This window comes from Myxine glutinosa, chromosome 11 (genome assembly GCF_964187855.1).
Source record: "Myxine glutinosa chromosome 11, kmMyxGlut1.1, whole genome shotgun sequence".
NCBI lineage: Eukaryota > Metazoa > Chordata > Myxini > Myxiniformes > Myxinidae > Myxine > Myxine glutinosa.
Genome location: NC_136271.1, coordinates 3,927,230 through 3,952,925, shown reverse-complemented (window position 1 = coordinate 3,952,925; position 25,696 = coordinate 3,927,230). Strand labels below are relative to the sequence as shown.

General features: G+C 45.2%; 2 protein-coding genes across 2 annotated transcripts in view; both read left to right on the top strand.

The window, feature by feature from the left end:
* Nucleotides 1–25,696, top strand: part of LOC144888279 (ATP-dependent clpX-like chaperone, mitochondrial) — a 343,583-nt gene that overhangs the window by 316,733 nt on the left and 1,154 nt on the right. The window contains exon 3 of the mRNA XM_078765931.1: nt 23,157–23,249. Within this exon, the coding sequence (XP_078622057.1) occupies nt 23,157–23,249 (93 nt within the window). The remainder of the gene's footprint in view (nt 1–23,156; nt 23,250–25,696) is intronic.
* Nucleotides 473–22,390, top strand: LOC144888267 (ATP-dependent clpX-like chaperone, mitochondrial). Its single transcript, XM_078765912.1, has 4 exons — nt 473–557; nt 12,515–12,679; nt 15,835–16,065; nt 22,367–22,390. Exons 2-4 carry the CDS (start codon nt 12,527–12,529, stop codon nt 22,388–22,390), a joined length of 408 nt encoding a protein of 135 aa, XP_078622038.1. The 5' UTR covers nt 473–557; nt 12,515–12,526.

Below are 25,696 nucleotides of genomic sequence, written 5' to 3'. Positions count from 1 at the left end.
TTTACCCGTTTTTCATTTACAACATATGCACAACACTTGCTCTCAAGTTGAAGGCGAGGAGCTTAGCTAACGGGGATGACATTGGACTTTACAAGCAGTCCGTCTTGGGCCTACAGGTTCATGGCACACCATGATCTGTCGGTTTGACGCTGTGCACACATCTCCTAACACGTACCCGATGACACGGCTGATAAGACTACCCACTTCCAGTCCTACATCATCAAGCTCCGCCGGGAGCATGGCTTTTATCATTATTTTTTTTGAGGGTGAAAAACAGGTGTGTGGTTAATACACGGTCACGGCTAATACACCGGAAAATACGGTATTTGCATTTTTAAGGATTGTAATTCTGAAAAAAACTTCGTCTTGCATTTGGGCTTATATGACATATCCTTTTCATTAATGCCACTTTTTGTATCGTTTTTGCCATTCACTTTTGCATTATACCTGCCTGTTCACTTGTAACAGGGATTGTCTTTCTTGATGAGGTGGACAAAATTGGAAAGGTATCGTCGGTCTACCATCTCCGTGATGTTGGTGGAGAGGGTGTGCAGCAGGTGAGCAGTTGTTGTTTTGACATCATCATTTCAAAGCTCATTTTACCGTGTCCTTTCTGGTTTTGCTTCCTCCACTTTATTATCCCTCAGACCCTTCTCACCTCTTCCAGGATGAAGGTGTTTGTCCAGGAACCCTTTTCAAGTGAAACTCCCAAAATTCAAGTTGACTATTCACCTCCACTCCTTTGTTTCTCCTTTTCTCCCACTTGTAGAATCACCTTCCTGAGTTAGATAGATGTTTGGCCTATTTTACCCTGGTGTTAGTACACATAGTAATACCAGTTAGGTACCAAAAGATATAGTGTGAGGTTTGAAGAAAATAAATTTTAGATTCCTGAAACTGAAAATTGGACAGCACCTGGCTTTCACTGCAGGCCTTACATTCTTCTTTTTTTTTACGATTGTTGTTCTATGTGTAGTATTTCCTATTGTCTTGGACCTAAGTCCTCTTTTCCTTTATTTTTCTTTTTACTCCCGCCAGGGAGTAATGCATTCAATCGTGTCCATCCGTGTGTGTGTGTGTGTGTATGTGTGTATGTGTGTGTGTGTGTGTGTGTGTGTGTGTGTGTGTGTGTGTGTGTGTGTGTGTGTGTGTGTGTGTGTGTGTGTGTGTTCGTATGTTCATGTGTTTATGAACAAGATATCTGGAAAAGTTCTGAACGGATTTGGATGAAAGTTGGTGGGATGATTGCCCTTGGGATAAGGAAGAATTGATTCGTTTTTGGTGAAGCTCAGGATATTATTCCGGATCCAGGAATTTTTTTGAAGGATTTTTTACCATTGGAATATAGGGCTCAGCAGCGGCCACCCACGGCAGGAGTATGCGCTCTACTGAGTAGCGTTCTAGTTTCTTTTTTTGCTCCATTTAGCCTTAATCTAAACACTGCCCCCTTTCACATGACATAAATATTGTTGCATGTACGATCCCATTCCTATGCAAGTGATCTTATTCCAAGTGTGAGCTAACCTGCGCTGGTTATCAGAAATTTAACCTCACTTAGATCCCCCAGAAATAACCCAATGTCAATCAAACGATCAACATGCAGGTGACATATTGTGGAGCAGACACACACAACTTTTATGGACACAATTCAGGCACATGACATCTTTATGGACAGAATTTTTTGCGTGCAAGAGTCCAGCTGACGAAAACAGATAATGAAGGACGAGATTTATAAATAAATGAATCTTTATTTTGGGGAACTCACTGCGAACGGGTCTAGTTAGCTCTTTCACGAGCCTCGAATCAGTATACAAAAAAAAAGAAAAGAAAAAAAAGTATAAGAATGTAAAATTGTTGGTTCTCTAGGACTTATGCTCCGATCTCCTTCGAGGTCATGACTTTTGAAAACAACATGCCAAATTGGAGATGCTGTTTGACGGGGACAAACCATCCCTTTCAGTTTGTGAACTAGCCGAGGTGTCGATAGCACCGCCATCATTGTTTGCGAATCTGATCCCTAAATGTGAACCGATAACTGAAATCTCGATGGTTTACACGCGAGGATGCAAAATGTATTGCCTCAGAGACCGGGAGACTTCTCAGCGAAGTGATTATTGAGGCTCGCGATTCTCCATGGTGGGCCCAAGTGCTCGTGACAATGACTATGACTATTCCCAGACAGTAAATCGATTCACACTGCTGGATACATATCCACTGCCTCGAATTGACGAAATGGTGGGGGACATGGCGAAATATCAGGTGTTTATCACCTTGGATTTACGCAGTGCTTACTGTCGTGGAAATCAATCAGATCCACAACTTTGTCCCATAGGTAGGTTTAATCTCAATTAGATCTCTGGCATCATCCTGTAAAAATACAATCATGCAATAGATATCAGGATCTAGGTATCATACAGAGAGGACCGATAATAATAGTCAAAGCAAGCGAGTCTAGCATATATGTGCGAGTCTAGCATATACGTACCATTCAAGACTACATGTAAAGTAAATGTCACAGGAGTGGCTCAGCGTCGCGGATGTCCCAGGTTTTTATAGACGCCCTTCATTGGCTGAAGCGAGTATCTCTCCTGGGTTCAACTTTGGTATAATTTCACTACATTCTTCCCGCCGTTAGAACTATACTGCCGCTAGGCAGATCACAAGCATGCGTCCATTAATTGATTGGGTACGTCATTCCATGTCAGTCGGTCCACCCGTAGCGGTCGGGGTGGCGAACTACCCTGCCAGCCCGTCAGGAAACTACCGGGTACGGCGTCCCCAAGCCCGGAGTCCTCTGCGTCGGAGTAGCCGCTGGAGGCAGGTGTCGGAGGGGGCACCTCAGAGCCTTCAGGCAGGGGTGCAGGTGACGACAGAGGTGACGGCAAAGGTTCCATAGAGGAAGCTTCGGTAGAGTCCATAGACACATAGTGTCGTGCAAAGCGCACAGCCCCTCCAAAGTTACGATCCCCGCGCACGTAGCCGGCCTCGATAAGGCGTCGGCGACCAGGTTATCCTTCCCCGGGCGGTATTTGATGGTGTAGCAGAAGTCGGCGAGTTCGATATGCCAGCGAGTGATTTTCTCATTCTTAATACGTTGAGCATGTAAGGTGTCGTACATGAACGCAATGCTTTGTTGGTCCGTGATGATTTGGAAGCATCGCCCGAGTAAGTACGGTCGCCATCGCCGAATCGACTCGACGATCGCGTATGCTTCCTTTTCGACAGACGAATGCCTCCGCTCAGCGGAGGTGAGAGTCCGCGAAAAGAAAGCCACAGGGCGCCCCCCCTGGGAGAGAGTCGCCGCTATCGCATGATCCGAGGCATCACTTTCTAAGATGAAAGATTCGCTCTCGTCGATCGTCGCCACAGCGGCGCCACCGATGTCAGCCTTAAGGCCCACGAAGGCCACCAAGGCGGCCGGGCTCATGGGGAACGTGTCGCAGGCCACGAGGGGGCGGAGCTTAGCGGGGAAATTTTGCACCCACTTTGAATAGTGGGCGAACAGCCCGAGAGCTCGCTTCAGCAAAGCTCGATCGCCGGGCGGGGCCATATCGAGCAAAGGTCGCAGACGCTCCTTATCCGGAGAGATTGAGCCATGGGTCTCGGTGTACCCCAGAAGATCTATCGTGCATTGAGAGTAACGACACTTAGCCTCATTCATGGTTAGGCGATACCTATGCGCGACCTCGAGGAAGCGCTTCAGATTAGCATCGTGATGCTCCTGGTCATACCCACAAACCGTAAGATTGTCCAGATAGACAAAGACATTTGTCAAGTTCTCCTTAGTAACGAGGTCGTCCATAGCCCTCTGAAAACAGGAGACCCCGTTCGTCACCCCAAAAGGTAATCGGGTGAACTGGTATAACCTTTGACCCGATTCAATGGCTGTAAAGATGCGATCAGCCCTAGAGATGGGGATCTGATGATATGCACTACGCAGATCGAGAGTGCTGTAGATGGAGTACTGGGCCACCTGTTGTACTAGCGCGTCCATCCCCGGTAAGGGGTAGGCATACAGCTGTGTAAAGTGATTAACCGTCTGTGAGTAGTCGATTACCATGCGCCGGCGATGGGCCTCACTTCGCACCACTAAGACCTGGGCCCGCCACGGCGACCTGATAGGTTCGATAACACCGTCCTTTAAGAGTTGGGCCGTTTCTTCCGCAATGAATTGCGTGTCCGCTCGTGAGTAGCGCCGCAATTTACCGCTATAGGAATGCAGTCAGTGGTCAGGTTGGGGAACAGCGAAAGAGGCTCAATTTCCATTTTTGCAAATGCACACACAGCAAGCGTGTCCGTCCCACCGAATTCAATTTCCAAACGTCCATGTCGCTTAAGAAAATCGTGACCTAATAGAATGTCTGCACATAATGCAGGCAAGACCATGAGATGTAGATCGGAAAACATGCGTCCCTTTATCACAAGTTTCAATCGACATTCCCCCTTCGTGCTGAGCCTAAGTCCCTGGGAGGCCATGAAGATCCGTCGTGTAGTCCCGATGACCGGCCACCCATGTTGACGCACCAGCCGCTGATCGATGAAACTATCAGTAGATCCTGTGTCGACTAGGGCCCGCGCAAAAATGCCTTCGACCAAGAGCGGGATAATGGCCTGATCAAGGCCAGACGATCCGGCAGATATTGCGCCGTCCGAGTGAGAAGATCGCGCCTCGCGCGTGGATCCCACACCGGCTGCAGTTTTCCGGTCGTTTGAGGAGCCTCTGGAGGGCCCCCGTGCCAAACGCATAGTTGGTCGTGCCGGAGCAAGAGCATGTAGTTCGTACGAGCTGCCGTCAGATGGCGCTCGTGTCATGTGCGAAAGATCGCAGTCAATTGTACTTTCATGTGCTGGAGCAAGAGCGTGTAGTTCGTACGAGCTGCCGTCAGATGGTGCTCGTGTCACGTGCAGCGTTTGTTGCACAACAGGAGGAGCTTTCACAGCCGGAACTTTTGTTTGTTTGAGGAGGGCGTTCAAACGCCAGTCAAGGTCGGTCGCTCCATGGCCGGTCGCGTTCGCGCCATTTGTTTCGGCGGCCTGGTGTATCTCACCAAGGACGTGCGTGCAGCCAGGGGCCCGCGAGGAGGAGGACCGCTCATCAAGGCCGGGTGAGGCACCCCGCTCTGTGCTCGGTCCGTTGGCTCGGCGATAAGCCCATTCAAGGTCGCGCATGCTCGTGTGCCCCGCGCAGCCTTCTTGCAGACTTTTGCGAAATGTCCTTTTGTAGAACACAAATGGCATATGGCTTCCCGAGCCAGACACGCTGACCTGGGATGCTGTCGGTTGCCACAGAAGTAACACGTCGCGTCCCGATTAGGCCTGGGCCTGGCTGTTTAGCTGCTGCCAGGCCGGAATCCGAGTCCACCTCGGGAGCGGCCAGGGGCTTGGCCATAGTCGAGCCCGCACCAGTATCCTCGGCGGCAGCCCTCTCCGGTCGCGCGAGTTGAGAAGTCCCCGCGACGACCCGTGCGTGTTTATAAGCAGTGGATTGTTCCCGGGCCTCAGTGTAAACGTTGGCCAACCGTAGGGCCTTCGCGAACGTCAGGTCAGCTTTCTCCAAGAGCCTGAGTCTCAGATTTGTAGAGCTGATCCCAGAGATGAAAGCATCTCGGACAAGATCGTCCTGGACTTGCTCGTGTGTCCGTACCTCTTGAGTACTGTCCGCGAGGAGGTGCCGCAGCTCCTGAGCGAAGCGATCGATCGACTCGGTTGGCTGTTGACGCCGCGTGGCGAGCAGATGCCTGTTGTACACCACGCTCCATTTTTTAATGTAGAGTCGCTTTAGCTCTTCCACGGCGGCATCGTACGTCGCACATCGTGCGATGCTCTTGTAGACGTGGTGGTCGACTTTGGTCTGTAGCACAGACAGCTTCGTTTCAGCAGTGGGTACGGCATCCTGGGCGCCGAACTGGTTCTCCAGCGTTACGAGCCAGTGAGTGAACACCGAGCCCGACTCCTCAGCTTGTGGGTCGGCACCGAGTGTCGGTACATTGATCATCTTGTGTCCCGCCATTTCCGTAGATCTTAATTGAGATTAAATGTCGTGGAAATCAATCAGATCCACAACTTTGTCCCATAGGTAGGTTTAATCTCAATTAGATCTCTGGCATCATCCTGTAAAAATACAATCATGCAATAGATATCAGGATCTAGGTATCATACAGAGAGGACTGATAATAATAGTCAAAGCAAGCGAGTCTAGCATATATGTGCGAGTCTAGCATATACGTACCATTCAAGACTACATGTAAAGTAAATGTCACAGGAGTGGCTCAGCGTCGCGGATGTCCCAGGTTTTTATAGACGCCCTTCAGTGGCTGAAGCGAGTATCTCTCCTGGGTTCAACTTTAGTATAATTTCACTACACTTATCATCAATTCCCAATTTGATAATCCGACAAACAGTATACAGCGTTCGAATCAGGCCAAAGGTGATATCAGTTTCTTAGAATACCCTTCGGGGTAACCAATGGGGTGTTTGCTTTCAACGTGCAATCGACAGCATAGTCACTCAGGAATATCTAAAAGACACTTTTGTGCATGTGGACAATATCACCGTGTATGGATGAACTCAAGCAGAGAATGATGAAAATTAAAAATGCTTCATGGACGTAGCCAGAAAATATAATTTGACTCTTCATGACAGCAAATGTACTTTTTCAGCAAAAACGATTAATCTTCTGGGATACACGATCTCGAAAGGGTCGATCCAACCCGACATGTGTCGTCTGCAGCCCCTAATGGAGATGACCCCATCCCACCTTCCCCACGATCTGTCTGCTCTGCGACGTAACCTAGGGTTGTTTGCGCATTATTCAAAGTGGATTCCGAAATACAGTGGTACCTCGGCTTACGAGTGCCCCAACGTACGAGTTTTTCGGGATACGAGCCGTCGCTCGGGCGGTTTGTTGCTTTGGGATACGAGCCGAGATCCGATGTACGAGCTCAAAAAAATTTATTTTTTTGAATTTTCCGGTTGTGGCTTCCGGTTCCGGTCACGCGGTTATCTTGCCGTGAAAGCATCTCTGCTTGGATATAAAACACGCAATCGTCGAAATACATGAGCGAGGAATCTCCTTGCTCCAGCCGGTGACGTCATCGGCGGGGATCCCCGCCTCCAGAGTGGCTGGTCACGTGACCGCCAAAGCGTGTCGCGCGTGCGGGTATAATGAGCTACACCTGTGGATCACGTGACCACGGAAGCACGCCTCGCTTGAGAGGCATGGCTTTCGGTTTGCGTTTTGCTTTATAAGGCGCGATAAATGGGCTTTTGAGTGTTAGCGGTTCATGGCGTTGACGGTTCATGGCGGTTCATGGCGGTTCATGGCGGTTCATGGCGGTTCATGGCGGTTCATGACGGTTCATGACGGTTCATGGCGTTGACGGTCAAAAACCCATTACATCAATTTTACCAGGCACTGTACAGTAAGTACAGTGGACACCAAATGCACGGTGGAAGGCTAGAAGTAGAAGATCGTCCAAGACAAGTGAGAATAAGCCATACTTTGGAGGAGATGACGTCATTCGCTGGTCCGATAACCAAAGATGTGGTATAAAAAACCAGGTGAGCTAACAATGCAGCAATGAAGGAATTCGGCCAAGGCACCGGCACACAACGACCTACCTACATCGAAAGACTCAATGCCAATGGTGACAGAAGCCAAGACGGCCGGCTTAAACACCGCCGAAAGACCACGGTGTACCAACTTACGATGCAGAACATCTTGCACTTAATATGATGACAACAGGTGCCATCCTCTGACGTACCATTACAGGTACAGGTACAGTACACGTGAGCACAGAGCAAAAGTTCACTGAAACCGAGATTAAGAAAAAAGAAAAAACACCTCGTGGTCCGTGCTCGATATCCGAGTTTCAATCTTTTCAAACACATGATGCTCTCGGTCACGGTATCTCCTGCGAGCTGCTTCTCCTTCAACCACACAAACAACAACTTCTCCATATCTTCATGGATAGAGGTCCGGAGCTTTGAAATAATCGTAACGCCCTTGGCTGGCGTTATAGCCTTTATGGACTCCTTCTGCTTCAAAATCGTACATATCGTAGAAGGAGTACGATCGTACTGCCTCGCCAAGTCGACAACACGCACACCTCACCTGGCATGCTCTTCTCCTCTGCTTAATAAAACCAGTTTATTTCTTTACATTCTCTTGTATTATGTACAGTATATACGAGGTCGTGCTTGTTTATACATTATTTGTTATTTATAAAGTACATTTTTGTTATTTAAAAGCACCTAACAAAAAAAATTGGTGTTTTTTTTTTGAGGCTGGAACGGATTAATAGCATTTCAATGCATTTGAATGGGAAAATTTGCTTTGACTTACGAGCGATTTGGCTTACGAGCTCCGTCACGGAACGGATTAAACTCGTAAGCCGAGGTACCACTGTACTCGGAAAAAAATTTGCCGTTTTGTCGAATGCAAAAACTTCCTGTTGACATCAGCCGCCGAAGCAGCTTTAAGAAATTTGAAAAATGACATTGCAAAGCGGTAGTGATGTAGAACTATGATGATGTTCCTTTCGTGTTGGAGATGGATGCTTTTGAGTGTGCCATTGCGGCAACCTTGAATCAGTAGGGGTGACCTGTAGCGTTTTTTCCAGAACGTTATCACGCAGTGAACGGCGCCATTCGTCTGTCGAGAAGGAGGCCTACGCCATTGTCGAGGCCTTGCATAAGTGGAAAGATTTTCTGCTTGGCAAACATTTTCGGCTTGTCACAGATAAAAGATCGGTCGCATTCATCTTTGATGAGCATCATACCCAGAAAATTAAGAACGAGAAAATTACGAGGTGGCGTATTGAGCTAGCGGATTATAGTTATGACATAATCTATCGGCCTGGGAGGGACGATGTGGCCACGGATGCGTTCTCCCGTGCTTTCTGCTCCACTGTAAGCTCAAATGAGTTGCGAGTACTACATGACTCACTTTGTTACCCCAGAATAACTCAGCTAGCACATTTTGCTTGATGTCGAAATCTTCCGGATTCTGTTGAAGATGTGAAGTGTGCTTGTGTTTCATGTCCTGTTTGTGCCCAGCTAAAACCACAATTTCACAAACCGCCACAGGGCACCTTGATCAAGGTGACACAACCGTGGGAAAGATTGAATATCGACTTCAAAGGACCATTGCCAACTGTGGTGTCCAAACGCTATTTGCTTACAATAGTAGATGAGTATTCACGATTCCCGTTCACCTTCCCATATGAGGACTTGTCATCAACAACCGTGATCAAATGTCTTACGAAGTTGTTTATGATTTTTGGCATGACCTCGTACATTCAATCAGATTGTGGGACTGCATTTATGTCTCGAGAAATTAAACAGTTCTTTCAAGAACGAGGCATTGCTTCCATTAGGACGACCAGCTATAATCCCCAGGGAAATGGTTTGGTGGAGCGATACAAGGGAATCGTATGGTGCGCAGTAACTACGTGTCTCAAATCTTGTGATCTGTCTATCGGACAGTGGGAGATTGTGTTACTGGATGCACTACACTCAATTCGGCCATTACTGTGTACGGCCACTATATGCCGCCGCACGAAAGATTGTTTGCATACCATCGCCGGAGTCCTAGTGGACATTCGTTACCATCGTGGTTAACCGAACCTGGACCTGTGGTATTGCGTCGGTCAGTGCGACATATCAAGTATGAACTGTTGGTAAATGAAGTGGAACTCCTCGAGGTTAACTCGGAATATGCACATGTTCGAATGGCGGACGGGTGGGAGACCATGATGTCCGTTCGTAATCTTGCACCACACGGCCAGGTCACAGGGAAGAACTGCCAACCAGTCAACCCGGCAATTTTACAAAGCAAAATTCAGTTGGGAATAGATAGACAAACAGAGAGGTTGACCGAGAATCAGACAGGCAGTAGGAATACTTTTCCACCGATCTTGCCTGATGTATCACCATCTCCTGCATCTTCGTCCCCAAGCTGTCTCTCGACATTTGAGGGAGGACAAATGCCTGAGGTAGAGGGTTCGCCAGAACCAAGAGCTTACCAAACACGGAGTGGTCATATGAGCAGACTGCCTAATGGATTGAACTTGTGAGAAGAGTCATTCCAAATGATGCTAGGAGCATTACTCCTGATTAATATGGAAAGATGATTTGCTATGATGTTGCTATATAGGCATGTTAGTCATGTTGTATGGCATGTATTGGAATATTAGTATTGATTTGTAATCTGAGGGTATTAGTATGAAGTAATTTAAAGATTGTGTTCAATTTTCCGAGTGGGGAAGAATGTGATGATTATGAAGAAAATGTCGTATACGTGACGTCACCTGCGCTTTGCTTTACCCGGAAGCGTATTTAACACGTGACTGCACTCACATGTAAATCATTCACACGTAAATCGATTGATTGCATGGGGGTACCTGTGGCTTCAATCTAAACTGTGTTGACAAGCACAGCTGGCCACATCACTGCTCGCATTACTATAAAACTATGCCAGACGCAGGCAATGATAACGATTAATTCGTTACTTACCTCCTCCACCCTCCCCCCCCCCCTCCCCAATCTTTCCCCACCCTCCCATTATAAATGTAATAATATTTCCATGAAAGGAGCACAATGGAGCAGCAATGAAAATAAATGCATTTGACAACTAGAACGGCACTCAGTAGAGAGCATATCTCCTCCTGGTTGGCCATATCACTCAATGGTGAAGAATCACTTTAAAATTTATACTAGCCGGATCCGGATCTGGATCTTCACCAAAATTTAATCGAATCGTCCTTGTCAGACACCCAACCTGTCCACCAGGCTTCATCCAAATCCGTCCACAACTTTTTGAGATATCCTGCTATGCATCGTTTTTGGCCCTATCTCCCAATGGTGAAGTATCACTTAAAATATTCAAGTAGCCGGATCCGAATCCGGATCTTCACCAAAATCGAATCATTTCGTCGTTGTCACGTACGCTACATCTTTGCCAAATTTTGTCCGAATCCGTCCACAACTCTTTGAGATATTTTGCTCACAAACGGACAAATAAACAACAGACAGGGGTGAAAACATAAGGTGGTGGAGGTAAAAATATAAACATGGCAAGCACATGGGAATGGACATGCTTCTGTGCTTGTTTCCCTTTGCTTTCCAACAAAATGCTGATTGATTTTGAAAAACAGAATTTGCCAATTATATTTGATATTGGGATAAAGATGCAAAGAAGAAGATGAAGTACCAGTTTTTTGGGGGTTGAGCTTGTATATGTGTAGGTTGAGTTTATATTGTATATTAAAAAAAATTATGCCAGACACCCTCAGTACGCCAATGGTGAGCACATCTATAAAGTTTGTGCTACAACATTTGTAAATCAGTCGAACATCATCTACTCAAATATTATCATAAGCATGATCACTTTGATGTTGTTCTCTTGACTGTAAATCCACAGCAGCTATTTTGGCCATTTCGAAGTGCAGGTCCTTGTGTGGCCTTAGGCTTGATGAAGACATTACTCTTTGAGAAACGAGCAATAAGACAGAGCTGCAAGATACAGTCAGGGTTACGTAAGACAATATAGGAACATGTGCAGTGCTTGACATTGCTGACTAAGATATCTTGGCACTTTTGCTCCAAGATTGGGTATCCTCTGAGTACCATACCATTGTGTTATTCCACATTGCAAAAAATTACAGAAACAAGTGAATAAAAAAAATTATGCTCAATTAAAAATGCAATGTAGGGATGACAAATTACAGTCTAAAAAAATGTCCTCAACAAGATAGGGATGATGTTGGTTTAGAGAGTAGCTGACAGTGTTGGCATCACATAACAATCCCTACATCACTGCCTCCGGACTATTGTCTAGGGCTAGGCCGAGCTAAAAGTATTAGAAGCTCCTATATTTCATTTCTGCATAAGTATAAGAAACTCCTATATCATTTCAGGGACTTCTTGCAGCTTCAGTTGTCTTTCCTACTTTTCTTTTTTTATCAACTTCGAGTAACCAATCACAAATGGAGATAATTATAGAATGCTGTTATTAGAGATGTGCATGCAGTTTGTAGGAAGTTTATGATCATGTACTGATATTATAACATTGTACTCAGACTGCTAATTTGTACAGTCTCATTATGTGGCTACACTACAGGAGTAATCAAGTACTGGTGTAACCAGTGGAGTGTTTGTAGAAGCTTGAAGCAATAACTGATGACGTGTAAATGAGGCAGTGATGTCGGGATTGTTAAGTGAGGGCAATACTGTTAGCTACTCTCTGAACCAACATCATCCCTATCTTGTTTAGGACCTTTTTTAGACTGTAGTTTTTCATCCGTACATTGCCTTTTTCATTTAGCATAATTTTTTTATTCACTTGTTGTATAAATATATTATAGGGGGCAAAATTTATGTTCATCAATAATTACAGGAGCAAAATGCATTTTTGTAAACAAGCAGGGCACTATTTGTTTACATATAATGTAAATGATACGTTTGCTGGTCTGGCAGTGCAGCAAGAGTTTGAAAGGTGCTGTGTCTGTTACAGGCCCTGCTAAAGATGTTGGAAGGAACCATAGTGAATATCCCCGACCGACAATCTGAGCGACTGCGGGGTGATTTCTTGCAGCTGGATACGAGCAACATTTTGTTTGTAGCATCAGGGGCATTCAGCGGGATGGATGAGATCCTTGTTCACAAACGCAATGAAAAGGTGAGAGATTAAGATAGTTGTAATAAATTGTGAAATTACGACTGTGTTTAACTTGTGCAAAATAAATTTTAAAATTCCCTCCCAAAACAGAACAGAATTCTTTAGGGAATGCACTAAGTCATTGAGAATTCCGTATTTTTTAAGAAAAAAGGAGCTGATACTCGAGCTCCCCCGCCTTTTGTGTGGTTATGAGGAATAGATCTGTGTAAATCTTGAACGGTTTTCAAAAGATTGCATACATGAGCGAAGTTAACGTGATGGTTGCCGTGAAATTACCGTGATGCGAAGTTACCATGAAGTTACCGTGATGGTTGCCATGGTCACATAATTCAGCCAATCACCGCCATGATCTAATCAAGTTGAAATAATGTCATGAGGAATAGATATATGCAATATGAAAACTAAATGTTCAATGTTTTTTAAAATATCGCGTACACAAAAGCACATGGACAGATGATCGGTCGGTCGGACGCAGCTCATTTTAGTGTCCCTCATCTCCGACCTTGTCGGAGGGGCGGGGAACACAAAGGATTTTCATGTACAATTGATTAACATAGTCAGTGCACAAGACGCCAATCTAAGGCAGAAATGCTGGTTTTCCATTGCAAGCTAACTGCACATTCATGTAGTTCATTGGATACATAAATGCAGTATTGTGTTAGAAGCGCAAGCAGTATCTGCTCCCTATTGGAGCGGCCAGGGGGGTCATGTTATAATCTTTATGATTATTAATACCATAGCACAGTATGTTGTGGCCGATGTTGCTCCAAGCGAGCAACACGTTTTTCTGACGGGCCCCTTTATTTTGGGCGGTGTATAGGCAACAGACCACTGCCTCAATCGCTCCCAAAAATAAAAAAAATAACGCAAGTTACGTACATGAAGCAAATGCATGCATATTATGCGCATGTATCATTCACCATGGGTATATAGGTCAGATACTTTGAATTGCACCACCGTCCTCCCTCCTCTCCCCTCCCCCACCAAAGGAAGAAAAAATGCGCCAAGATGGGTGATTTTCTTTTGTTTTGAAAACTTGATGGAATCAAACCAAACTTTATGAAACACACCTTTAGTGTGTCCTGTGTAATCTTTGATAGTTTCAGCTTAATAGGTCAAATTCTCTCGGAGGAGTAGATGGCACACACAACAAAGAACATAATACTTCCCTCCATTATATAAAGATATTAAGGGCCTTTGTGTTGAAGCACAAACTGAAATGGGTGAAGGAGACTGATGATTGGATACGAGTGGTCATCGTATCGGAAGTTAGCAGAGGCTAAGTCGATCATATGATCAGTCTATGATCACATTGTATGGTCTATGATTGCATAATCAATGAACAGCAGATTGCGAGCGAAGTAAAGGACAGACAAGGTATACAGTCGATAGACTTTGAAGTTGTGTCCAAAACTGATCACTGCCTGAAAGAGTACGCACTCATTCAGCTTTAGGAAATTGCAGTAGAAATGCAAACTTCGCGAAGACTTTTTTTCCGATGTATCAAACAAGACGATCAGCAATTTGATTAACCACTCACAAAAAAGAGTCATCATTGTCAGGCCCAACTGCAGTAGTGCCGCGATCACCTGAGGTGGACATCAGGATGATAACTAGAAATGCAACTTTTAATCGGGCCTTGTTATGTAGTCTATCAGTTGAAGCACCAAATTATAATCACTGGGAGAAGGCAATAATATACTGTAGAGCAAGGTCTTGATTCCTAAGACTGCAATGCTGCGTCAGAACCAAGCCACGTCCAAATGTATGACATCGTGTACACCGCGATGCACCTGACTTACATCAGCAGTCATGTAAAAGGCAACAGAAACGCAACAAGTACACATACATTCAAAGTACACCGCCCCATGCCAAATAATTAAATATGCTGCAGCGCGGCATTGCCGGGGCGCCTCCGGCGCCCGGCAATACCGCAGTGCAGCTCATTGAGGCTCCATTGGGAGGGAGAGGTGTACACTAATTGATTGATTAATTGTATAATTAAAATCAATAAAAGATTATCACAAAATATTTTCTTAATCAATAAGCTAATAGCATAACTAAACCACTAGTGCTTCATCCGAAGATGTATCTTTCAGAAATTTAATTAAATAAGTCATTTATAAAAAATTAAATAATTAATTGATTACTCAATAAATAATTAATCGATTAATCAATAAATACTTAATAGATGAAATGATTAATCAATAAATCAAAAATATCCTTGATAGCCACATCACTTGGTCACTCATGTCCAAATATTAGCTTCCCAGCTCAAAAGGTGCCTGAGATATTGGCCAAATGAGAAAGAAAATAAATAAATGATTAATAATGAAAATAAATAAATAATAATCATAAAAAAATTAAATTATTAATCAATTTGGTCAGAGAACACATAAACTACCACTATTTCATCAGAATCTGTAAGTTAAAAAAAAATTTTTTTTTTGTCATTAATCGAATAATTAAATAATTAATCGATTAATTGATTAATTAATAAATCAAAAATATCCTTTGCAGCCAAATCACCTGGTCATTGGCATGTCCAAATATCAGCTTCCTAACTCAAAAGGTGCCTGAGTTAATGGTCAGAAGAGAAAGGAAATTTGATTAATTAAATAAGTACTTAATTAATCGCTAATAATTAAATAACTCCTCAATTTATTGATTAATCAAAAAAAAAATACCGTTTTTGATAAAGGACTTGCTCACTCTTGTGCCGAAATTTCAGCTTCCTAGCTCAAAGGATGGCTGAGATATCGTCCGGACAACCAAGAAAGAAAACAAACAAGAAAACAAACAAACAAGAAAGAAACCAGAGTGAAAACTGAGTACTCTCTTTCAGCGTGCGTCACTGCCGAGCCCCCTTTGGTGCCCAGCAATGACGATTTGCAATGCCTGGAGATGGCATAGGAAAGGAGCGGTGTACAATACTCTACCATTCGTTAAATCGTCCATGAGCATAAATCAAACTTGCGCCAGCGGTGCTGAACATGACATTGTTACTGTGAAGGGTTTTTGAAAGTTATCGCACTTTGAGTTTTTACTTTTATTCTCTCAGCATTAATGAATTAAAAATAATTGTACATCGGTTGTCAGTACATCAATTAATTTTAACACATTGTGCACCTGTTGCAACTTTTTTTTTCTTTCAGATTTTAGGCTTTTGTCAACAAAACCAGGAAGTAAAAGTGTGCGGTGATTTGTCACACCAAGTAGAACCACAGAATGGCAGCGAAGGGACGCCTGGTAAACCACATGAAAACGGAGGCAACGCCGAGCACGATGTGGATCCCAGGGACCTCGTACAGTTTGGGTTTATCCCAGAGTTTGTGGGCTGGTTTCCTATACTGGTACCATTGCAGGCCATCACCGAGGCTATGTTGGTAAAAGAGGGAAGCCTCTCCTCAGTGAAAGACACATGAAAACCCGCTTGGAGTTTGCAAAAAAGCACCTAAAGGACTCTCAGACTGTGAGAAACAAGATTCTGTGGTCTGATGAAACCAAGATTTAACTGTTTGGCTTCCGTCTGGCCGCTCTGCCACATAGCCCAGATCGGTTGAGTGTTGCAGTGATGGTTGTCCTTCTGGAAGTTTCTTCCATCTCCACACAGGATCTCTGGAGCTCAGCCAGAGTGACCATCGGGTTCTTGGTCATCTCTCTTACCAAGGCCCTTCTCCCCCGATTGCTTAGTTTGGCCGGGACCAGCTCTAGGAAGAGTCCTGGTTGTTCCAAACTTCTTCCATTTCAGAGTTATGGAGGCCGCTGTGCTCTTGGGAACCTTCAATGCAGCAGACATTTTTTTGTAGGCTTCCCTAGATCTGTGCCTCGACACAATCCTGTCTCTGAGCTATGCAGGCAGTTCCTTCGACCTCATGGCTTGGTTTTTACTCTGATGTGCATCGTCAGCTGTGATACCTTATATAGACAGGTGTGTGCCTTTCCAAATCATGTCCAATCAATTGAATTTACCACTGGTGGACTCCAATCAAGGTGTAGAAACGTCTCAAAGATGATCAAGAGAAATGGGAGGTACCTGAGCTGCATAACCGTGTGTCATAGCAAAGTGTCATAGCAAAGGGTATGAATACTTATGTAAATGTGATATTTCAGTTTTTTTTTTTAATAAATTTGCAAAACTTTCCAAAATCCTGTTTTCTCTGTCATTATGGGGTATTGAGTGCAGATTGATGAGGGAAAAAATGAATTTAAACGATTTCAGCATAAGGCTGCAACATAACAAAATGTGAAAAAAGTGGAGGGGTCTGATTACTTTCGGAATGCACTGTATATTTTCTGATTCTTGTCACATGCTTTAGCTATCTTCTCTCCAGAATTGTGGTATTACAAAATAGCGGTTGGGTCTGAACATAGCGTGACGGTTCTGTGACGATTATGATTGACCAATCAACGGTCTGCAGTATTGCTAGCTCCACCCATACGTTCGGTTTCGGCTCTCTTGGTACCTATCCATAGCAGGAACCAAATTTAGCATGGGCACTTAGGTACGGTACGGTACGGTTCGCTTGGCAATGGAAAAACGGATTTTGCTTGCAATACGGTACGGTACGGTGCCGCGGTGGAACAGTCTACACCTGTTGGCAGAGCACATGTTTGGATACACGTTCCATTAGTGCATAGTACATACTCACGTTCTAATAGTACATACTTTACAGACGTACTCACATTACAATAGTACATACTTTATAAAGGTGCTCACATTCTAATAGTACACACTTTATAAACGTGCTCACATTCTAATAGTACATACTGTTGCGGATATGAGGACTGTATATATTTTTTATTGTGTGAATTATTATTATTGTTTATTCTGCGCCTCCTGCCTCCGGAGCTGTGTAAAGGTCAAAGGGCATCCCATAATTAGTCCATAAAGCATCCACACCACAGCCAATCATAGAATACCCCTGTTCAATAGTTATATCTTATTATGTGTTTTTAGGGTAAGGCTGTGTCTCCCATTAATTGAAATACTCCATTGCACCAGTGAAAGAGATAGATTCCCTTCATTCCCATTCCCAAAACCTCCATTCCCCCTTTTCGTCGTTTGGCAATTACCTCCCCTCCAATAACAGCCATTGACCACGAGGCAGGGTCGGAGAAGAAAGGCGTGTCTCCACCTCGTCATAGAGGGGAGGAGTGAGCCAGCCCCACTCGACCAACCATGAGCCAGGGGTTTGGCTAGAGAGGGCGGAGGAAGAGCGATCGGGGAGGTTCGCAAAGGTTGAGGGGCGGGGCCTATAGAACCCACAGCGCGACGATCCCCAAGCAGTCGAGCTTTGAAGAAGAAAGAGAGGCGCTGAGAGGAGGGAATGAGCAGGCGTGACCGCAGCTAAAATCCGCAGCGCGACGCTCCCAAAAGAGAAGCTGAGACAAGCTTTGAGAGAGGAGCTTTGACCGGCAGACAAAAGGGAGCCCAAGCCGTTGAGAAGAAAGAGGGTCCAAGAAGCAGAGCTGAGTTGTGTGGTTTTGGTCGTCAGTGGTTGCGTTGTGGTGGTCAGTGGTTGCGTTGGTTGCGTTGAGTTGTCGGTGGTGAGGAGTGATTGGACCAAGAGAACATAGAGAACATCCAAGGAGAGGACATCCCAGAAAGCACAAAGCCTGTTGTAATCCTGGGAAAGCAGCGGCGGCCACAGCAGCAACAACACCCAACAGCCACTTGGGGCCTGGACGGCGGTTTTGAGCAGGGCCGCAAAGGAACGGCGGCTGCTAAACGCGCCGATCGTGCTGCACAATACAGCTCCAAGCCATCCTCTCCTTCCAGCCAATTCCTGTCATCATTCCCCATGTGAGTCTGTCCTTTGTTTGTTCTGTCCCTGGGTTAATTAAGACTGTAGGTAAGCTAGCGTTGCACTGTGTATTTAATCTCGTCTGTAAATAAACGTGACTGCTTTCTTTTTGCATGTGTAAATAATAAATCCAATTACTCTTCTGTCCGTCTTCTCGTCTTATTCCTTTTCCTCTTTGCATTCGGTCGTTTTAGAGTTTTCCAGATTGGGCAGCTGCGGTGCGATACGGCCAAAGTTTGGGGTGAATCGGGTGAGTTGGGGAAGAATCGGGGGAACTGTTAGGTCGCGGTAATACACCACCGCTCGGTCAATATAACATCTTAACCGCGACAGTAACAATACTTTACAGACGTACTCACATTACAATAGTACATACTTTATAAACGTGCTCACATTCTAATAGTACACACTTTACAGACGTACTCACAATACAATAGTACATCTATATATATAAAACACAGTTTGTGTGTGTGTGTGTAATGTTACCGATAGACTCCTAAACGGAGAGGCTCACGTGCTTGATATTTGGCATAGACATGGCCATTGAGCCTGGGAAGAACATGGCCGACCTAAAAAAAAAAAATTCATTATATTTTTTTACCATATTTTTACCTCAGCGCATTTCAGCGAGGAATATTATGCACGGATTCTGAGGCGGTGGCAGAGCAGCGCGCTGATTCGCTCTTAGCGATCACGTGATGTTCCTTGCCGCCATAAACTCAGTTACGCATTCGCACGTATTTCAGAGCGAAAAGCGATTGCGTTTTTTCACATTTCAGCGAGGAACATTGCCATTCACACCACATCGGTTTTTTTTTCTTTTATCTTTACGAGATCAATATTTTTTATTCATATTTACCTCAGCGCATTTCAGCGAGGAATATTATACACGGAATCTGAGCAGGTGGCAGAGCAGCACGCTGATTCGCTCAGAGCGATCACCTCATGTTCCTTGCCGCCATAAACTCACAGTTACGCGTTCGCACGTAATTCACACGTTCAAAACAAACGAGATCCGCAAAGCGAGTTGGTCGAGTCGTGCTAACCAAGATGGCGACACGGCGGCTTCACTTTTCACGGGGTATGAGCGTTCTATATATTTTCAATTCAGTGCGCCGTCTCGCTCACGTACTTGATTTGTGGCATAGACATGGCCATTGGGCCTTCACGGTGTAATTTGTGCGAGGCTTTTGTCCGAGTGTACTTGAGTCGAGAGGGCGAATGTACGGGTTGGGAATGTACGGGTCTCCCTTCCCCCGCCCGGCAACGCCGGTACTGGAGGGCGTCACAGGATCGGTGAGTCTCCAAAATCCGCTTCGTGCTGTTGCGAAGATGCAGGACGATGTCGCGATTGTTGTGCTGCTCTCCGACCATGAGAACTGCAACGTCATTGTTGACTGGCCCTCCCCTTCCCTCCCCCTTCCCCCTCCCCCCTCCATCCTCCCCTCTCCCTCCCTTCCCCCTCCACTCTACCCCCTCCCCTTCTCCCCTCCCCCTCCCTTTTCCCCCTCACCCTCCCTTCCCCCCCTCCCTTTTCCCCCTCCCCCCTTCCCTCCCCCATACCCCTTCCCCCCTTCCCCCCTTCCCCCTCCCCTCCCCCTCTCCCCCTCCCCCTCCCCTCTCCCCCTCCCCCCCCAATTGTACAGGTTTGCTAATCTCCAAAAATTTTGAACGAAATTATATTTGTTATCATAGTGAACCTGACTAATGGGGGGGGGGGGGGGGGGTGGGGGTGTGACACCATGAGTTACCGCACTGGGTGACACCAACCCTAGTGACGCCACTGCATTAATGGTACATACTTTATAGATGTACTCACATTATAATTGTACATACTCTATAGACGTACTCAGATTCTACCAGTACATATTCTATAGACGTACTCACATTCTAAGAGTACATACTTTATAGACAAACTCACATTCTGATAGTACATACTTTACAGATGTACTCACATTCTAATAGTGCATACTTTATAGATGTACTCACATTATAACAGTACATACTTTATCGACGTACTCACATTCTAATAGTACATACTCCATAGACGTACTCATATTCTAATAGTACATACTTTATAGACGTACTCATATTCACACAGTGCAAACTCTATAGATGTACTGATGATCGTAATTGTACGTCCTTTATAGACATCTATTCATATACGCAATCTAGTCGTACGTACTATTACGTGTGTGGGGGTAGGTAATAAAATACCTTAGTCCAGATAGAATTGTGTAGGTTTAGCATGCTCCGTATGCCGTGAAGCCACCTCTATGTAAACTAAGTCGGCCGAATGTCCGTGTAAGCGTTTGTGTGACTTCGTACGAGGGGTGAAGTAGTGTTATTTAGATCGGGTCCATAAGGATAACTTCCCCAGTGTGTGTGCTTGCCCTGTGGTCTTCCCTCCGTCTTTATATTCATCAAAAAGCCATGCCACGAAAAGCTCCATTCACCCACACCACCATAATCGCCGACAGTATTCAGACATTACCACTCCGCCCAGCCGAACACTCTCGATGGGCGTCAAGAGTGGCCGTGCGGCCACGCCCCGAAGGACGATTGGTTGAGGAACGATGGGGTGATTGAATCGCGCGTGGTGATTGGAGCGAGCATGATGTCAGAGGGGACCTTCGAGAACGGAGGGAGAAAAAGCAAGCATCCCGCAATTTTCCCACTCTCTGTTCTGGCATTCGTAACGAGTGGGCGCACATTTATTCCCTCTCTCTTGTACTGGCTGCATGGCGGACGGTCGCAGCATTGTTGGTTCTCTCTGGTGCGTTTGTGGGAAAAGACACCAAGGGCGGTTGAGGACATTTGGAGCTCGGTGCAGCCGACGAGGACCAAGGGATGAGCTCTGGCCTGTTCGCTTCACTCCGGTGGTTGGCGGTGAAAGCGACTTCATGCCAACGTGTGTTTTCCGATGCAGGAACACGGGACCTGTGACGCCACCAAACCATCGTTGAGACCGGAGTTAAGTGGATACACGACATCTGACGATTGTTGTCTCCCGTTGCACTGCGGAGCGAAAGGGGGACTATGGTTTTCCCCTCCGTCCGTGTGTCCGTGTGTCCGTCCGTCCGTCCGTCCATCCGTGCGTGCATGCGGGCATGTGTAAGCGAAGGACCGCATTCGAATTTGGTGTGTGGGTGCAACCCACGTCAAAATCCAAGATGGCCGCCGCCATGTATGTCTGAACCTTGTGAGCTGAATATCTTGAAAAATAAGCGAAGTACCAACTTCTAATCTGGTGTGTGGGTGTATCTAGGCACAAGGAAGAACGCTGTTGAAAATTGGGTCGCCACGTCAAAATCCAAGATGGCCGCCGCCATGTATGTCTGATGCCATGTATGTCTGAACCTTGTGAGCTGAATATCTTGAAAAATAAGCAAAGTACCAACTTCTAATTTGGTGTGTGAGTGTATCTCTGTATAAGGAAGAAAGCTTTTGAAAATTGGGTCGCCACGTCAAAATCGAAGATGGCCGCCACCATATATATGTCTGAACTTTGTGAGCGAAATATCTTGAAAAATAAGCGAAGTACCAACTTCTAATCTGGTGTTTGGGTGTATGTAGGCACAAGGAAGAACGCTGTTTAAAATTGGGTCGTCACGTCAAAATCCAAGATGGCCGCCGCCATGTATGTCTGAACCTTGTGAGCGGAATATTTTGAAAAATAAGCGAAGTACCAACTTCTAATCTGGTGTGTGGGTGTATCTAGGCATAAGGAAGAACGCTATTGAAAATTGGGTCGCCACGTCAAAATCCAAGATGGCCACCTTGCGTCTTCCACTTTGTCAACTCGCATCACTTCACCGACGGGGGACATAGGTGTAACGCTTGTTTTTCCTTTCATTTTTCCCTTGTTTGTGTCTTTGAGTCTGAGTGGAGGATCCTCATTTAGGAATTTTAGTTTACCGCACATTCCTTTTGCTTGCATTATTTTCATTAAATCATTCCTTGTTGACTTTCAATTTTTTGTCCTGTGTGTTTATTTGTTTGTGGGTTCGGTTAAACCCCCTGTCTGTGCAGGTAAGGACCTTGGTGTCCTTCCCCCATGCATGCCAGAGATAACACCGCCATATTTTTCGGTATACACCTTGGAGTTAAAGCTCGTTTTGGTCATATGTCGCCCTGAGGTCTTCACTACAGGGTAGACGCGATCGTACTTTCAATATGTAGTCGCATTTTAATTGTACATACTTTATAGACATACTCACGTGTAATACTAATAGATGGGAGTTTTAGCCCGTGGTTGAAAAAAAGATGGCGTGTAATACTGGCTATCACCAGGTGGCCCTTGTTGGCCATGTTGGCATGTTATGTGCAGACAGACAGACAGATAGACAGACAAACTGACCAAAATGCAATACAATCTTGTGAGGCTATCATAACCATTGATTATTATTCATGGCAAATACTATCCACACCTTGTCGAGAAAGAAGGCAAAGATGCCAACATAATGTCTGATGTAAGCTGAGATCATGACAGTGTTTTGTATGTTTGGTATTGATGGATTGTGTGTTCGGATAACAGAGCATTTGGGGGGAGAGAAATTGCTTCAATGTTTGGCATCGTTGTATAATTTCATTGAAATTTGTGCTCACAAAACAAGGTGTATTCTGACGAGTCCATGTCAACCCCATCCCTGTACCCACCCCCATTTCAGTGCAAGCTATTCATCACACCGTGTGCGTTGAAGGAAATCGCCCGCAGGGCAATCGATAGTAAGACCGGGGCACGAGGACTGCGCTGCATTCTGGTAAGTTATCAGCCAAAGGTAGTGTTAACGAGGAGGAAGAAGTGGGGTGGAAGAACTAGAAACTCAACCTATAATAGAATGAAGAGCTAGTCTTCCTGCTGAAGGTGAGCAGCAATCTGCGTCAGAAGACAGGTAGAACAATGGACGAAATTGACAGCACGTTGATTAAGGTACTGCTAACCACTGTGGAAAGCAAGGAGAAGCTCATGTTTTGTGCGTTAACCCTTCGTAAACCCTTCGATGGAGCCAAAAAAAAGTGATGAAGGTGTAACGCCCAAAACATCAGCTTCTCCTTGCTTTACACGGTGGTTAGCCTACCTCAATGAACGTGTACTTCGTTTCTTCCATTGTTGTCCTGACAATAGCATGATAAGTAAACATGCTCCTCTGGATAAACATACTATGGGTGAACATACCATGGGTGAACATACTATGGGTGAACATACTATGGGTGAACATACCATGGGTGAACATACCATGGGTGAACATACCATGGGTGAACATACCATGGGTGAACATACTATGGGTGAACATACTATGGGTGAACATACCATTGGTGAACATACCATGGGTGAACATACTATGGATGAACATTCTATGGGTGAACATACTATGGGTGAACATACCATGGGTGAACATAATATGGGTGAACATACTATGGGTGAACATACCATGGGTGAACATAATATGGGTGAACATACTATGGGTGAACATACCATGGGTGAACATACTATGGGTGAACATACCATGGGTGAACATACCATGGGTGAACATACTATGGATGAACATACTATGGGTGAACATACTATGGGTGAACATACCATGGGTGAACATACTATGGGTGAACATACCATTGGTGAACATACCATGGGTGAACATACTATGGGTGAACATACCATGGGTGAACATACTATGGATGAACATACTATGGTGAACATAGTATGGGTGAACATACCATGAGTGAGCATACTGTCATGTCTACCCTGTGGTGAAGACCTCAGGGCAACAGATGGCCAAAACGAGCTTTAACTTCAAGACGTAAACCCAAAATACGGCGGCTTTATCTCTGGTGCGAGGGAAGGATACCGAGGTCCTTACCTGCACGGACGGATGTGATGGGGGTTTAACCGAACCCACGAACACATAAACACACAGGACAAGAAATTGAAAGTCAACAAGGAATGATTTAATGAAAATAATGCAAGCAAACGGAATGTGCGGTAAACTAAAATTCTGAAATGAGGATCCTCCACTCAGACTCAAAGACACGAACAAGGGAAAAATGAAACTAAAAATAAATGTCGGATGTTGTTTAGCCACTTAACGCCGGTCTCAACGATGGTTTGGTGGCATCACAAGTCCCGGGAACATCTGGATCGGTATCCTCGTTCTTAAAAGCAAAGCCTTGCCAACGCACTTGCCACTGCAAAATGCTTCATTTTATATGACTTTCTCTTTCCATCTTGGCACTTACTCTGACCATCTTTCAATAAAATCTGTTCTTTGGTGAAAACAAACAGATACAGTATACATAAAACATTGGATTCATATTTCCAAAAACTTGCCCTCAGACACAATCTCCTCGAGCTACCAGGTCAATTCTCCCAAAATATACCAACATGAAGTTTAAAACCAATTAAACATTTACAGAACAATTCCCTCAGGACACACACCTTGGCCCCGCCAGCCCCAGACAGGTGTCCTCCCCGATTAAGGTCAAGTTTCACCACCTAATGCTCGACAAATGGGACGAAACCCAACTTACCAACCATTCCAGAGACAACCGATTTAAGCCTTGGCTTTGCCTATGAAATACCAGGATGACAGTCTACAGCGTAATCAGATCAAAACTGCTGCTCCTGTGCTATTAATCAATAGAAATAAAACACAGTATGTGTGTGTGTATGTTACCGATCGACTCCTAAACGGAGAGGCTCACATGCTTGATATTTGGCACAGACATGGCCATTGAGCCTGGGAAGCACATGGCCTACCTAAAAATATTTGACGAGATCCATATTTTTTATTCATATTTACCTCAGCGCATTTCAGCGAGGAACATTATACATGGAATCTCAGCACTCAGGTGCCAGAGCAGCTCGCTGATTCGCTCAGAGCGATCACGTGATGTTCCATCCTCGCTGCCAGACCACTGAACTGGAAATATATAGAATGACCATTGCCATTCAATTCACACCACAGAGGTGGAGATGCAGCTACCGGGCGCCATCTTGGTTGGCACTCGATGCTGGGCGATGGTGATTTTCGTCACACGTTTGCACGTAATTCAGAGCGAAAAGCGATTGCGTTTTTTCACCTTTTGTGCGATCGTGTTTTGTGTCGATTTTTGTCGATTTTGTGCGATATGAATTAAACGTCTTTGAAACAGCTGTGAAATGTCTTTCCACAACCCTTCCTTACCCGATTGAAGCAGTTTATTGCCGCAC